The following is a 15788-nucleotide window of genomic DNA, read 5'->3' as shown; positions in this document are numbered from 1 at the left end:
AGGAAGTGGTGGAGGCTGGTACGATTACAACATTTAAAAGGCATCTGGATGGGTAGATGATTAGGAAGGATTTAGAGGGATATGGGCCAAATGCTGGCAAATGGGACTAGATTAAGATATCTGGTCAGCATGGATGAGTTGGACTGAAGACTCTGTTTCCATGCTGTATATCTCTATTACTATGACTAATACAGGGGAATATTTTAAATAGTAGGAATATTTTTCTAAACTGTTTTGGATATTAATTTTGAACATTCTTTCCAAGTCATTTTTTACAAATAGGTGAACATTTTGTTGCACTCATCCTAACGCATGTAGCTTTAATGCAGCATGCCAATTTGAATCTTAAAAGTACTCTACATATAATCTTATCATAACAATTGTGTAGCTTCACTCTAACCCCAGTAGAATTGCTGCATTGTTCTGTTTTCAAGTATTTTGTTAACTTCTTTAAAATGTCTGAATATTTTGTCTAGACATTGATAGTGATGAGTGTCATTTAACTTTCATGTCCCTTTTTGATTCAGACGATGATAATTCCATTCAGTAGTTTTGTGCTTACACTGCACATTATTTTAGTTAGTTTGCAATATGCACAGAATCAATTCAAATGTGTTTCAGACCAACTTCAGCTGACAGCTGTCTTGCCACTGCAACAAAATGTTCTGGGTTCAAGTCTCACATCAGGTCATGAGCACAAAAAGTACCTATTCAGTACTGAGGGAACGCAGTGTTTTCCAGAAACTTTGAACCAAGGACTCCTCTGCACTCTCTCAGGTAGATCTAAAAGAACTGATTATTCTATAAAAAAGCAGTGGATTATCTCCAGTGCCAATAGTCATCCACTCAATGAACGTTAAAAATAAAAGAGATTATTCATAGAACATAGAAAAATAGAACATAGAAAAATACAGCGCAGTACAGGCCCTTTGGCCCTCGATGTTGTGCCGATCCAAGCCCACCTAACCTACACTAGCCCACTATCCTCAATATGTCTATCCAATGCCCGTTTGATTGCCCATAAAGAGGGAGAGTCCACCACTGCTACTGGCAGGGTATTCCATGAACTCACGACTCGCTGAGTAAAGAATCTACTCCTAACATCTGTCCTATACCTACCACCCCTTAATTTAAAGCCATGCACCCTCGTAATTCAATTGTCATGCCATCAGTGTTTGTGGGGAATATGCAGCATGCAAATCAACTGTGGCAAGTCTAGCATTACAACAGTGCTAAATCTAAAAACTGTGTGTGCCTGGCAGCATTTGTGGAAAGAAAGCAGAGTTAATGTTCTGGGTCCAGTGACTCTTCTTCAGAACTGGACCTGAAACATCAACTCTGCTTTCTTTCCACAGTTGCTGCCAGATGTGCTGAGATTTTCCAGCAATTTCTTTTTTTGTTTCTGATTTCCAGCATCCTCAGATGTTCTTCGGTTTTTTTTGTTTGTTCAAAATTATGTGATTTAATTTAACATGTTTGGGTCATCCCATTCGCAGGAAAGGCACTACATAAATGTAAGCTTTAGTACTCTAAATATTTGTGTCAACGTTGACATATTCCACATATTTACTCTTCTGCTTTTCTTACTGCCATCGAAACAATTAGTTAACTTTGTAGTTAGTCTTAGAACACAGATCATTTTAAAAAGGGGAAACAACAGATTCCATCATAAATCTTTGTAACTCATTATTCAACTCAATACAGTCAGACAAACCAGGTAAAATTTTATTTAATTTTCCAGTCAACTACTTTATAAGTAGTCAATATTTCACCTACTAAATAATGGATTTCAAATTAACCAGGAGAGAATCTTATTTAAAGCCTTTTGAAGCCATGGTAGCCACCTGTAGTGCAGATAAGGAACCTACCTTTCTTTCCATTAAGATTCCACACCCATCATTTCTGCTGGGCTACAGCTGTGGTCATTGACCATTCACTTGACCTGGCAGCTGTTGTCTTTTTCAGCTTATATTTTATTACCTGGCATTCATAAGGCATCTATGTAGGAATTGGCAACTTCCACTTCAGCTAGCATAGTTGCCGACTATCATTGCAGGACAGCCTCTTATTGGCTCTCCCACCTTTAGGAAACCGCCCACCATCCAAGTATGCCATCTTACTTGTATTTGGTCACTCTGACAAAAAACGTTGCTGATTCAAGTCTCAATCCAACATCATGGCTGATACTTCAATCCAGTATTGAAAGTATGCTGTATTTGTCGTGAAGCTGTCTTTTTAATTTGAAATAGCAATAATATATGGATATATCAACATTATTTTAGTAACAACATTAAAGTTAAACATTAAGGAGTCAATATTAAGTGGGAATTATGTTGGCAGATACATTACTCTGTGTCTTCACAAGTCATGAATGTAGGTTATAAATAACTGAGACCCAGCATTGAACCTTTTGGAACGCCAACCTGAAAATACCCATTTTTCCATATCCTGTACTTCTTGTTTTCCTCTGTTCACCAACCCTCTAATCATGCTAATATATTAACCCAAAACCTCATCAGCCTATACTTTGTGAAAATAAACAATTTGTGTCGCACATTATAAAATATTTTAAGGAAAGCCAAAATTTACTGGTTTCCCTTTATCAGTCCCTTTACTTGCATCCTCAAAAAACTGAAATGAGTTGTCAAACTCAATTACCTATTCATAAAATCATGTTGATTTGTTCTGTAATCTTCCAGGAATCCTTAACATTCTGAAAAAGTGCCAGAGGATTGGAAAACTACAAATGCAACATTTTTATTTAAAAAGGACACAAAAAACAGTTATTATTGGCCAGTTACCTTAATGTCTGCTATTGGAAAAATAAATGAGTCTATTATAAAGGATGTAATGGCAGAGCATTTAGAAATAAATAATATGATCAAGGAGAGTCAACATGGCTTAATGAAAGGGAAATTAATGTCTGACAAATTTTCTAGAATTCTTTGAGAACGTAACAAGCAGGATAGATAGAGGAGAAGGATGTATTCAATATACTTAGATTTTAAGAAGGTGTACAATAAAGCATCACACTTGATAAGGCAAGAGCCCATGTTTTTGGAGGTGGTATGTTAGCATGTATAGAGGATTGGCTAACATACCAGACAGAGTGAGTAGGATGTTAACGACTTGATTGGAGAAACTGGTTGTAGAATAGCTAAATTTGGAGCATACAGAAGAATAGGTGGGAAGACAAATGGTGAGAAGGATGCAAAGATTCTGCAGATGGATATGGACAGGTTAAGCAGATTGTCAAAAAATGGAATATAATGTGTGGAAATGTGAGGTTATGCATTTTGGCAGGAAGACTGGAGGAGCTGAATACTATTAAAATGGAGAAAGACTGTAGAAAGCTACAGCACAGAATAAATTGGGACTCTTCATCAGTGAAAAGGCTAGCATTGAAATTCAGCAGGTAATAGGAAAAGAAATGAAATGTTGGCCTTTATTTCAAAGGGAATGGAATATAAAAGTAGGGAGATTTTGCTCCAACTTTTCAAGGCATGCGTCACACCACAGCTGGAACACTGAATAGTTTAGGGCTTTTCATTTAAGGGAAGATATTTTGGCATTGGATGTCATCCAGGGAAGTTTCACTGGGCTGATACCCGGCGCAGAGAAACTATCTTATGAGGAGAGGTTAAATATATTAGGCCTGCACCCATTGGGATATAGAAGAATGAGGGCAATTTTATTGACACACATTGGATTCTTAGACAGCTTGACCTGGTAGATGCAGAAAGATCATTTCCCCATGTGGAAGAATCTCGAGACAGAGCGCCTTAATTTCAGAACATGGAGTTGCACATTCAAACAGAGATGAGGAAGAATTTCCTCCCTGAGGGTAGTGAATCTGTGGAATTCTTTGCCGCAAAGGGCAGTTGAGCTGGGTCATTAAATATTTTCCAGGCTGAGATGAACTGATTTTTAATCTGTAAGGGAATCAAAGGTTACAGGCAAAACACAGGAAAGTGAAAATGGGGATTGTCAGGTCAGCCATGGTCTCAGTGAACGGCAGTGCAGACTTGATGGGCTGAATAGTCTACTTCTGGTCCTATGCAATGCTTTTTTAACTGTGTTGTTAAGACTTTCTTAATAATAGATCCCTGTATGTTCTGGATAACTGGTGTCAGGATAACTGACCTGTGCTTTAAACTTTTTCTCCACTACCTTTCTTGAATAGAGGTGTTACACGTGCTAAGTTCCAAGCCACTGGGACATTTCTAGAATCTTGAAAATTTTAGAAAATCATAGCTAGCGCATCCACCTATCCCTACAGTTATATCTTGTCGAACTGTAGGATATATGCCATATAGTCTTGGTGATTTGTTGGTTCATTAGCTTGGTCCCTGGGATAAGAACAATGTCATCATGACAGGCTGAATGAACTGGGTCTACAATGCATTCTCTGGAGTTTAGAAGAATGAAAAGTGATCTCTTTGGAATAGTCAAGATTATGGTGGGGATGACAGGGTACATAGTGAAATGTTGTGCCCCTGGCTGGGCTATCTAGAACAAGAACAAAAAAACAAATTTCAGATGGGGATGAAGAGAAATTTCATTACTCACAGAAGTTGAGATCTTTGGAATTTTCTATCCCAAGGAGTTGTAGATGTTCATCATTGAAAATATTTAAAAGCTAGAATTGATGGATTTTTGGTTACTGACAGAATCAAGGGATATTGGGAGTGTGCAAGAATGTAAAGTTGAAACCCAAGATTAATCGCGATTATACTGAATGGTGCAAATGTTTTGTGGGCTACACAAACTTATCGTACTCTTATTTCTGTGGACATTTTCACTAGTTATTGGACATGTTGTGTTATGGTATACAGATAAACCACACAGACACTGAATAGAAACAGTTACACTACATTACGACATTATGTTCTGATATACAGATATCCATTTCACCTGTAGTCATGCTCTCAGTGGCATAGTCAATACAGTCAAATTCGTACAGTATAGAAATGGGCCCCTCGGCCCACCATGTCCATGCCAACCAACAAACACCAAACTACACTAAACCCAATTACATGCATTTGCTCCAATGCCTAATATCCTCTGGCAGTTCAAGTGCTCATCCAGATGCTTCTAAGTGTCTTCAGCCAGTCAGTTATATGTACGTAATGTGCAATAACATACATCAATAAGCACAGAACACAGAATGTGTGTCTAAGTCTGTAATTTTGCAACTATGCAAATAGTTACTATTATTAATAAACCTCAAGACGTCTCTCTGAGGTATATATTGTGTGAGCTAACATGTAGAAACCCAAAGACACAATCAGGACACAGACTCCTTTGACATCATCTTGAAAGAAAGAAAGACAAGAGAACTGTATCTTTTAAGAGGGATAACATTGTGTGGTATGCTTTCTCCATTCATGGTGTTTTACTATCAGTTTTCCTAAATCTATTATACCTCTTTCATCACTGTAGTTAATTGACAACAGAAAGACCGCTATAATTAAAAAGTGTGAGAGAAACTGATACAAGAATGCTAATTGTTTCCGGAAAATGCTGACTTGTTGGAGATCATACAGTCATAGAGATGTACAGCACTGAAACACACCCTTTGGTTCAACTTGTTCATGGCCAACCAAATATCCTAAATTAATCTAGTCCCATCTCAAAGTTTGTGTGATTATAGTCCCATTTGCTAGCAGTTGGCCCATATCCCTCTAAACCCTTCCTAATCATCTACCCATCCAGATGCCTTTTAAATGCTATAATTGCATCAGCCTCCATCACTTCCCCTGGCAGCTCTATCCATACATGAACCACCTTTTGCATTAAAAAGTTATCCCTTAGGCCCCTCTCACCCTACACTTATGCCCTCTAAATCTGCACTCCCCCTAACCTAGGGAAAAAACCTTGTTTATTTACCCTATCAATGCCACTCATGATTTTATAAACTTCTAAAAGCCTCTGATGCTCCAGGGAAAACAGCCCCAGCCTATTCAGCCTCTCCCTTTGGCTCAAATCCTCCAACCCCAGCAACATCCTTGTAAATCTTTTCTGAACCCTTTCAATTTTCATGACATCCTTCCTGTAGGAGGAAGGCCAGAACTGCACACAATATTCCAAAACTAACCAATGTCCTGCACAGCCGCAACATTACCTTCCCAACTCCTAATCTCGATGCTCTGATCAATAAAGGAAATCATATCAATCGCTTTCCTCACTATCCTATATACCTGTGATCCAACTTTCAAGGAACTATGAAACTGCACTCCAAGGTCTCTCTATTCAGTAACACCCCCCAGGACCTTTCCATCAAGTGTATAAGTCCTCCATGATTTGCCTTTCCAAAATGCAGCACCTCACATTTATCCGAATTTAACTCCATCTGCCACTCCTCAGCCCATTAGCCCATCTGAGCAAGATCCCTTTGTACTGAGGTAACCTTCCTCGCTGTCCAGTTCTGGTGTCATCTGCAAGCTTATTAATTATATTTCCTATGTTTACCTCCAAATCATTTATATAAAGGACGAAAAGCAGTGGACTCAACACTGATCATTGTGACACTGGCCTCCAGTCTGAAAAGCAACCCTCCACCACCAACCTCTGTCTTTAAGCCAGTTGTATATGCAAATGGCTAGTTCTTCCTGTATTCCACGTGAACTAATTTTGCTAACCAGTCTACCATGAAGAGTCTTGTCAAATGCCTTACTGAAATTTATATAAATAACATTCACCACTCTCCGGTCATCAATCCTTTTGTTAATTCTTCAAAAAAACTCAATCAAGTTGGTGAAACATGATTTCCCATGCACAAAGCCATGTTGGCTATCCTAATCAGTCCTTGTCTTTCCAAATCCTGTCCCTCAGGATTCCCTCCAACAACTTGCCCACCACTGAGGTCAGGCTCACTGGTCTATAGTTCCCTGGCTTGTGTTTACTGCCCTTCTTAAACAGTGGCACCACGTTTGCCAACCTCCAGTCTTCCGGCACCTCACCTGTGACTCTCGATGATACAAATATCTCAGCAAGAGGTCCAGCAATCACTTCCCTAGCTTCCCACAGGTCAAGTCCTGGGGACTTATCTACCTTTTTGTGTTATAAGACATCCAGTACTTCCTCCTCTGTAACATGGATATTTTTCAAGATGTCACCATTTACTTCCCCACATTCTATATCTTCCACATTCTTCTCCACAGTAAACACTGATGCAAAATACTTGTTTAGTACCTCCCCAATCTCCTACAGTTCCACACAAAGGCCACCTTGATGATCTTTGAGGGGTCCTATTCTCTCCCTAAATACTCTTTTGTCCTTAATGTATTCGTAAAATCCCTTTGAATTCTCCTTAACCATGTTTATTAAAGCTATCTCATGTTCCTTTTTTGACCTTCTGATTTCTCTCTTAAGTATATGCCTACTGCCTTTATACTCTTCTAAGGATTCACTTGATCTCTCCTGTCTATCCCTGATATATGCTTTCTTCTTTTTTTCAACCAAAATCTCAGTTTCCCTAGTCATCCAGCATTCCCTACACCTACCAAACTTTCCTTTAACGCTAACAGGAATATACTGTCTCTGGACTCCCATTATCTAGCCACCCCTTTACTTGCGAAGATCCACCCCCAATCAACTTTGGAAAGTTCTTGCCAATAGTCAAAACTTGGCCTTCCTGAAATTTAAAACTTTAATTTTAGATCTGGCCTATCCTTTTCCATTACTATTTTAAAACTAACAGAATTATGGTCGCTGGTCCCAAACTGTTCCCCCACTGACACCTCAGTCACTTATCCAGCTTTTTTTCCCCAAGAGTAGATTAAGTTTTGTACTTCTCTAGAAGGTACATCCATTTTCTTGTACACTTAAACTTCTCTCCATCTAAACCCTTAACACTATGGCAGTCACAGGCAACATTTGGAAAGTTAAAATCCCCTACCATTATCACCCCATTATTCTTATAAATTTGTTTCTCAATTTCCTGCTCACTACTGGGAGATCTATAATACAATCCCAATAAGGTGATCATCCCTTTCCTATTTCTCGGTTCCATCCAAATAACTTCCCTGGACGTATTCTTAGGAATGAAGAGTGTTGTGCTGGAAAAACACAGTCAGACAGCATCTGAGGAGCAGAAGAATCAACATTTCGAGCATAAGCCCTGATGAAGAGCTTATGCTTGAAATGTTGATGTTCCTGCTCCTCGGATGCTGCCTGACCTGCTGTGCTTTTCCAGCACCACTCTAATCTTGGCTCTGATCTCCAGCATTTGCAGTACTCACTTTCTCCTGGTATTCCCAGGAATATCGTCCCTAAGTACAACCATAATGTTACCCCTTAACAAAAGTGCCACTCGCCCTCCCCTCTTGCCCCCCTTTCTGTCCTTCCTATAGCATTTGGAAACTGAAACATTAAGCTGCCAGTCCTGTCCATCCCTGAGCCAAGTCTCTGTAAATGCAATGAAATCCCAGTCCCAAGTTCCTAACCATGCCCTGAGTTCATCTGTTAGGCTTCTTGCATTTAAATAAATGCAGTTTAATGCATCAGTGCTACCTCATTCTCTGCTTGTTCCTGCCTATTCTGACTGTTTGACTCGCTCCTTTTCCCAACTGTACCAGTTTCAGACTGGTCTCTTTCCTTACTATCTCTCTGGGTCCCAAATCCCACCTTGGGCGGCATGGTGGCTCAGTGGTTAGCACTGCTGCCTCGCAGTGCCAGGGACCCAGGTTCGATTCCAATCTCAGGTGACTGTGCAAATTCCACACAGACATTCTCCCCGTGTCCGCCTCCGGTTTCCTCCGGGTGCTACGGTTTCCTCCCACAGTCCAAAGATGTGCAGGTCAAGTGAATTGGCCATGCTAAATTGCCCAGTGTTAGGTGTATTAGTGAGAGTGAAATGGGTCTGGGTGGGTTACTCTTCGGAGGGTCGGTATGAACTTGTTGGGCCAAAGGGCCTGTTTCCACACTGTTTCTATCAGATCAGATGTCTAGATACATAGTTATAGAATGATAAGGCACACTGGCCCATCATGCCAGTATTAACACTTTAAAAGAGGTATTCAATTAGTTGCACTTGCTTGTTACTTCCCTAAAGTCTGCAAGTTATTTTATTTTTAAAAAATGTCTACCTCCTCTTTGAAATCTGATTTGGAATGCACTTCCAACATCCTTTCAGAAAGTGCATTTCACGTCTGGCTCTTTTAAAAATAAAAGTCTCCTCACCTCTATTTGATTTATTTTGCCAAGTATCTTTAATTTCTATCTTCTAATTACTAAGTCACCTGCTAATGGCTTCTTCCTAAATACAAAGTCTGTAGATTTTGAACACGTTAAACTGCAATCTTGATTGTCTTAAGGAGAACAATTCTAGATTTTCCTGTTTCTGCAGGACAAGAAGCCATTCTACATCAGGAAAGACAGAAGTTTGAGTGAGCAGTTGTAGAGAACACAGTTTTAGATGAACTTCAGTTTACACAGCATATATAACAAGAACTTAGAGAAGATCATTGGAATAGTAAATTGAAAGATTGTTTTCTCTGGCCTGAGGTCTCAAAGCTATGGGGTCACAATCTTAGGATGAATGGCTGATAACTGACATGAGGAGAAATTACTCACTCACAGACTGTTGAATGCTTGGAATTGTCCACCCAGAGTGTTGTGGATGCTCCATTATTCAGTATAGTTCAGCTAGTTAGACACACATTTGGTGTTTGAGAGAATCAAAGGAGCAGTGAAGATTAGGCTGGGTGCCAGCTATGGTCTTACTGAATGACTTGCTGCTTGTTTTTCTTATGTTACTATATTCAAACGTTGTGCTTTTCAGATGATTGGCCAAGGGCAGAACATTGATGAATGAAAGAAGACGCTTGGGTACTCTGGATATAATGCTGTGAAGTTAAAACACTGTGGCATTTGCTACAGTTGTTATTGTATAGATAAAAGTGTCACTGACAAAGTTTCTGATGTTAAGCTACTAGTTTTAGTTGAGATAGAGGTGAGGATGTGTTGGCAAGACAGATAGAGTTGCTGTAAAGATGGTTGCAGATTTAGCAGGCATGACATTGAGGTTTCAATAGAGAGAAAAAAAGATTAGAATAGGCTGGTATATTACAAGGATATAGAATATTTTTAGGATAATAGTTGAGATTTTTTTAAGAAGTAATCTCAGCAATTTTGAAAGAAATGCCGATATTGTATGAGGAAAGATGAAAATAATGAGGAAAGAATCTAGAGTAAGACAGAGGATCACTTCAAATGAAGGGAGAATTTTGAAGAATAATTTTATTTTTGTGTGTTCCATTAGTAGTAAAACAGCAGAGATAATTGAATTGATGAGTTCAAATCTCAGTAACTAACAAACTGTTAGCATTTTGTATTTGTTGTTGAAAGTGGAGATTCAGAGGCGATGGAAACAGTATTGAACTGAACAGGAGCAGTGAATGATAGAAACCAACAGCTATATCTGCTCATTATGATGATCCAGAAGCCACATTGGCACAGTGGAATTAGTTTTAATTGTAGATGTTTTTGCTGGTCAATATACTAAGTCGCAAATGAGGTGTGCTAAGGAGAGTGTTAACAGTTTGAAACCAATTTTTGACAGTTCACATCACTACATACAAGTATTATTTTGTAAAGACTATTCGATTCTGTTAACTTTATGTGATATGTTTAAGTGTGCACTGTAACTCATACAATGTAAACAATCAACAAAATTCAACACAAAAACTATTTAGGTTTAATACCTGGAGGAGAATTCTAAACAGTGCTGAAAAGAGAAATGATGTTGAAACTTTTCCACTTGCACTCATCAGGACTGAAATGCAAGAAAAGTATTTTAGAAAGCAACTAACAATGCGTACAGCATCAAAGTAGCAAGCTGACGGGTTAAGTTATGGGAGGCACAGAGATACAGCAGTAACTGTTAACTGTGAACCTGAGTTAACTGATCAAATTAAAACTAGACAATTTAATTCTGATTAGTCATAGCATTGTCATGGTGATGCAGTAAGGTCTGGCTCTCCATATCCCTTTCCTCATTCAATACAATATTTGGACATATTCTTTTTGGCTACAAATAACGTGGGAATGGGAGTATGCCATTTAAAATAATCATGGCTGATCCAACACTTCAATGCCTTTTACCCTAAGCATATCCTGTACATGGCTGTCAATCATAAATCTTTCTCGACCTTAAACATACTCAAAGCCTGAGCTTTCAAACCCTTCAGAATAAAACAAAAATGATCCTAATCTCAGACGCAAGTGGCATTTCCACTTATTTTAAAATTTGGCCCCTAGTTCTAAACTCCACAACTAGGGAAAACATCTTAGCTGCATCCACCCTGTACAATATATTCCTTCAAGTATTTTGTGAATTTCAATGCACTCACCTCTTATTCTTCAAAATTCTAGAGAATACAGGCTCACTTTGCCAGTCTCTTTTTATACTACAGTCCAACCATCCCAGAAACAAGTTTGGTGAACCTTCATTGCAATAATATCTTTTCTGAGATAAGAGATCAAAACTATACTACACAGTACTTCAGGTGAAGTCTAACCAAACTCCTATACAATTGAAGCAAGACTGCAGTATTCCTGTACTCATATTATCTTCAATAAAGGCTAACATAAGGCCTGCCTTATAGATTGCTACATCTGCATGGTAGTCTTCAGTGGCTTATTGTCAAGGATGCCTTTTGTACCTCTACACTTCCCAACACCATTTAAGAAATACTTTGCACATCTTGTTTCTCCTACCAAGTGGATAACCTCACATTTTTTGACATTATATTCACTCCGACATGTTCTTGTCAATTTAATAAAGCTGTACAAATCCTCCTGAAGCTAGTTGACAGCTTCTTCAGGAATTTCTGATGAAGGGCTTATGCCCAAGACGTTGACTCTCCTGCTCCTTGGATACTACCTGATCTGCTGTGCTTTTTCCAGTGCCACCCTTTTCAACTCTGACTCTCCAGCCTCTGCAGTCCTCACTTTCTCACGGCAATTTTATAGGCCTTTTAAAATGGAGCATGAAAAGGACAGCATAGGAACAGGCCCTTCGGCTGACCATGTCGAAACTAAATGTGATGCTATTCCAAACTAATCCCACCTTTTTGTATATGGTCTTTACCCTCTATCCCCTGTCATGTGTCTGTCTGAATGTCTCTTAAACTTTGCTTTCATATCTACTTCTACCTGACAGCCTGTATTGGGCACCTACCATCCTCTGCCTAAAAGACTTGCCTGGCACATCTCTTTCTAATGTTCTCCACTCCATCTTAACCCAACACCTCCTAACATTTGACATTTCCACCCTGGAAAAGATACTCCAACTATCCACGCCTCTCATAATTTTACATATTTCCATCAGGCTTCCCCCCCCTCAGCATCCAACGCTCTAGCAAAAACAATCCAAGTTTCTCCAATCTCCTTGGAGACCACAACTATAGACAATACTCCAAACATAGCCTTAATTAGGTTTTATACAGCTACAACATGAATTCCAACTTTCGTGCTCATTGGCCCAACTGATGAAAGGAAGCATGCTATATGCTGTCTCTACCATCCTATCCACTTGTGTTGCCACTTTCAGGGAGCTATGGTCTTGCACTCCAAGATCTCTCTCGATATCAATGCTCTTATGAGTCTTACCATTTACAGCATATTTCTTCTTGCATTTTACACAATTCTGAACTTGACTGACACATTTTGAGTTTTTGCACCTTGAAGGAATGTATAGTTGCTGCAAGTCAAGTAATAGTTCTTTAAAGATACTCATTGTCTGTGTAGTCATGCCTTTCAATGTTTTCCAATCCACCTCAGCCAATTTGTGTCTATGTCTCATTAGTTCATAATTTCCCTTACTCAATTTCCTCCTTTACTAATGTACGAAACCTATACCTTATTTTCAGCACAACACCACCTTCTTTCCCGTCTGTTCTGTACTTCTTTTCTAACCCTTAGGTCAAGTTTGTGCAGCTATTTCCTCCAGACGTGTGTCTGGGAGGTGGTATGTGAAATACCACAGGATGTACACTTCATTTGGTCTGTCTGACATGCTTATCCTGTAACTCTAACATCTATTTGTTACCCTTAGAATAAGAACTAACAATGAAAACTGAACAAGCCATTTTTAATAAGAAGTGAGAACCAAGTCAACAGAGGTAAGTACATTCTAAACACCCAACCTTCACTTCAAAAATAAGAAATACTGACCAAACCTACTCACCAATCAGCTGATTTCCCTACAGTCCTGAAGCCATGCCTCTGTTAGTCTCAGTGAATTTTGGCCTCTCGATCTGCACCTTATTTCCTTTCTTGCTAATCTCTCCCTGTAGAAACTTTTTTTTGCAGCAAATTTTAATTAAAGCATCTCTATCCAAATTTCTGGCAAAACTAAAGAACAACTTTCAACTTATTTTTTGTGCAATATTTAGTGTAGTTGAGATTATTTACTAAAATAGCAGAATCGTATCTAACGTTTGGGACGACATTCTAATTTTTGTGAGTCAGGGTTTGTTTAACAAGGTTGGCATACTGTCTGCTGTAGACCATCAAATGGGCACATCGCTTGATAATTCCCTCCAGTCTTTTGGACACATGGCTCAGATATCAGAGTCAGAGTCAACTTGCCTAGTTTGAATGTAATCTGTTTACTAAGCATCATACCTAACAGTTCCAGTTGCATGAACTAAAGTCAGGCATAGCCTAACCAATCAGCATCCTCTTCTCATGCTGTATGAATTGGTGGTTCTTTCAAATACTTTTTTTGATTGCATTTCTGTCCTGATGAGTGCAGGACAAACATTTTCACTTTAGATCTCTTTTTAGCAAAGTTTAAGTTCTATACAATTAAAAAATTACATTCATTTTAAACCATGCATATACTTGCATGCTTTTCCTTTTCCACTGAGCCAACAGGTGTTTAGAAGGCGCTATATACAACTTTCAATTTTGTTTTGCATTTAAAACATTCTTAACTCTCGTTGAAATCAGATTTGAATAAATCTGCTTGAAAATGGCACACTGTCTTCAGGAATACACCAGTCAAAAAGGAACTGAATTGTCAATACATGCTTAATAAATAAATCTCACATCAAGTACAGCATTCTAATATTATCCTGTTTTTATCTCCATATGTTGTCGAGGGATAGAAGTCGGCTGGAGCAGAACTAACAATTGTAATGCTGCACAGAATGTTAGAATATGTACAGTTTTGTCCATGAACTGCCAAATTATTTGGAAAACAATTACTGAAGTAGAATTGCTACACTGACATAAATCAGTAAGAGCTATGTGAGATATACCTTGGAAAACAAAGTGTAAAGATGACTTTGCTATTTACCTTAACAACCATCGCAGCGTAGGTTACGTCTGCTCGCCAAATCTGGGGAATTGACCAACCCACCAATGGATCAGCCTCATCGTTGTAAATGGGAATGGACCGAAATTTAGGAAAACGATTTTGAATCTGTTGAACTGTAACCAATTCTTGCTCAAGGATGTGCAAAGAACTGCCGGCACCCTGTCAAAATAAGCAAACAATTAATACGATTTCAAAAGAAGTCTACATAATGCTATATATCCCAGGCCAAGTTTGTCCAGTAGAAGACCTACAGACTAAAAGAAAACATGCCAAAGGGTCCTATTCTGCCGACCACCAGGCTTCTATATACAGGAATTAAAATTGAAACATTCTCCATGGAAATATTCCACCACTCAGATTCTGTTTCTCTCACACTGCTGTAAACCTATCAATAGCTCTGATTGAAGGAGCAGAGAGCTGGGCAAAGAGGAGTAACTTTACTTAGGCTGAGGCATTAATTCCATAAATATAGAATCTTCTTGAGGATAATGGTGGGGGAAGAGTATGAAAGAGATGGACCAGTTGTTCTGTTTGTAAAGATTGCATTGTAATGTAAGTGACAGGTTGGTGCTGCTAGTCGGTATAAGTGCAGGCTGAGGTGAATACTGGGCTTCAGTGAGTTAGGCGAGGAAGCTAAGATTCCTTTATCTTTCTTATTGTAAAGGAACAGAGATGGCAGTTAGGGCAGTGATGTGCTCCTCCTGCCAGATGAGAGCAATCAGGGAGCAATCTAGTATCCCTGACGACAATATCTGCAGAAAATGTGATCTATTGTAGCTCCTCAAAGATTGTGTTGATTGGTTGGAGTGGCAGTTGGACACATTGAGGAGCATAAAGGGGGCAGAGAGTGTGATAGATGCTAGTTACAGTGAGGCGGTCACACCACACATTCAGTCAGGTAGATGCAGGAGTCTCCTCTGGCCATTCCCCTCTCTAGCAGGTATACCATTGTGGATACTGCTGGAGGGGATAGCCTCTCAGGGGAGTAAAACAGCTGCAGCCAGGCCTGTGGCAATACAACTGGCTCTGCTATAGAGCAAGTAATAATGTTATAAGACTCACTAGTCAGAGGCACAGGCAGGCATTTTTGTGGCCGCATTCAAGAATCCAGGATGTTGTGTTGCCTCCCTGCAGCGAGGGCCAAGGACATCTCTGAGCGGTTGCAAGAAATTCAGAAGGGGGACGATGAACAGCCAGAGGTCATTGTGCACATTGGTACCAACAATATAAGTGGAAAGAGGGGTGAGGTCCTGCAGAGTGAGTACAGGGAGTGAGGAAAGAGGTTGAAAAGCAGGACCTTGAGGGTAGTAATCTCTGGGTTACTACCAGTGCCACATGCTGGTGAGGCAAGGAATAGGATGATAGGAGAGATGAATGCATGGCTAAGAAGCTGGTGCAAGGGACAGGGTTTCAGGTTCTTGGATCATTGGGACATCTTCTGGGGCAGGGGTGACCAGTA

General features: G+C 39.4%; 1 protein-coding gene across 1 annotated transcript in view; it reads right to left on the bottom strand.

The window, feature by feature from the left end:
• Nucleotides 1-15788, bottom strand: part of idua (alpha-L-iduronidase) — a 269569-nt gene that overhangs the window by 67366 nt on the left and 186415 nt on the right. Inside the window, exon 7 of the mRNA XM_060851644.1 lies at nt 14309-14488. Coding sequence (XP_060707627.1) covers nt 14309-14488 — 180 coding nt within the window. The remainder of the gene's footprint in view (nt 1-14308; nt 14489-15788) is intronic.

Source organism: Hemiscyllium ocellatum, chromosome 36 (assembly GCF_020745735.1).
Source record: "Hemiscyllium ocellatum isolate sHemOce1 chromosome 36, sHemOce1.pat.X.cur, whole genome shotgun sequence".
Lineage (NCBI taxonomy): Eukaryota > Metazoa > Chordata > Chondrichthyes > Orectolobiformes > Hemiscylliidae > Hemiscyllium > Hemiscyllium ocellatum.
This window is presented reverse-complemented; position numbering and strand designations above follow the sequence as displayed.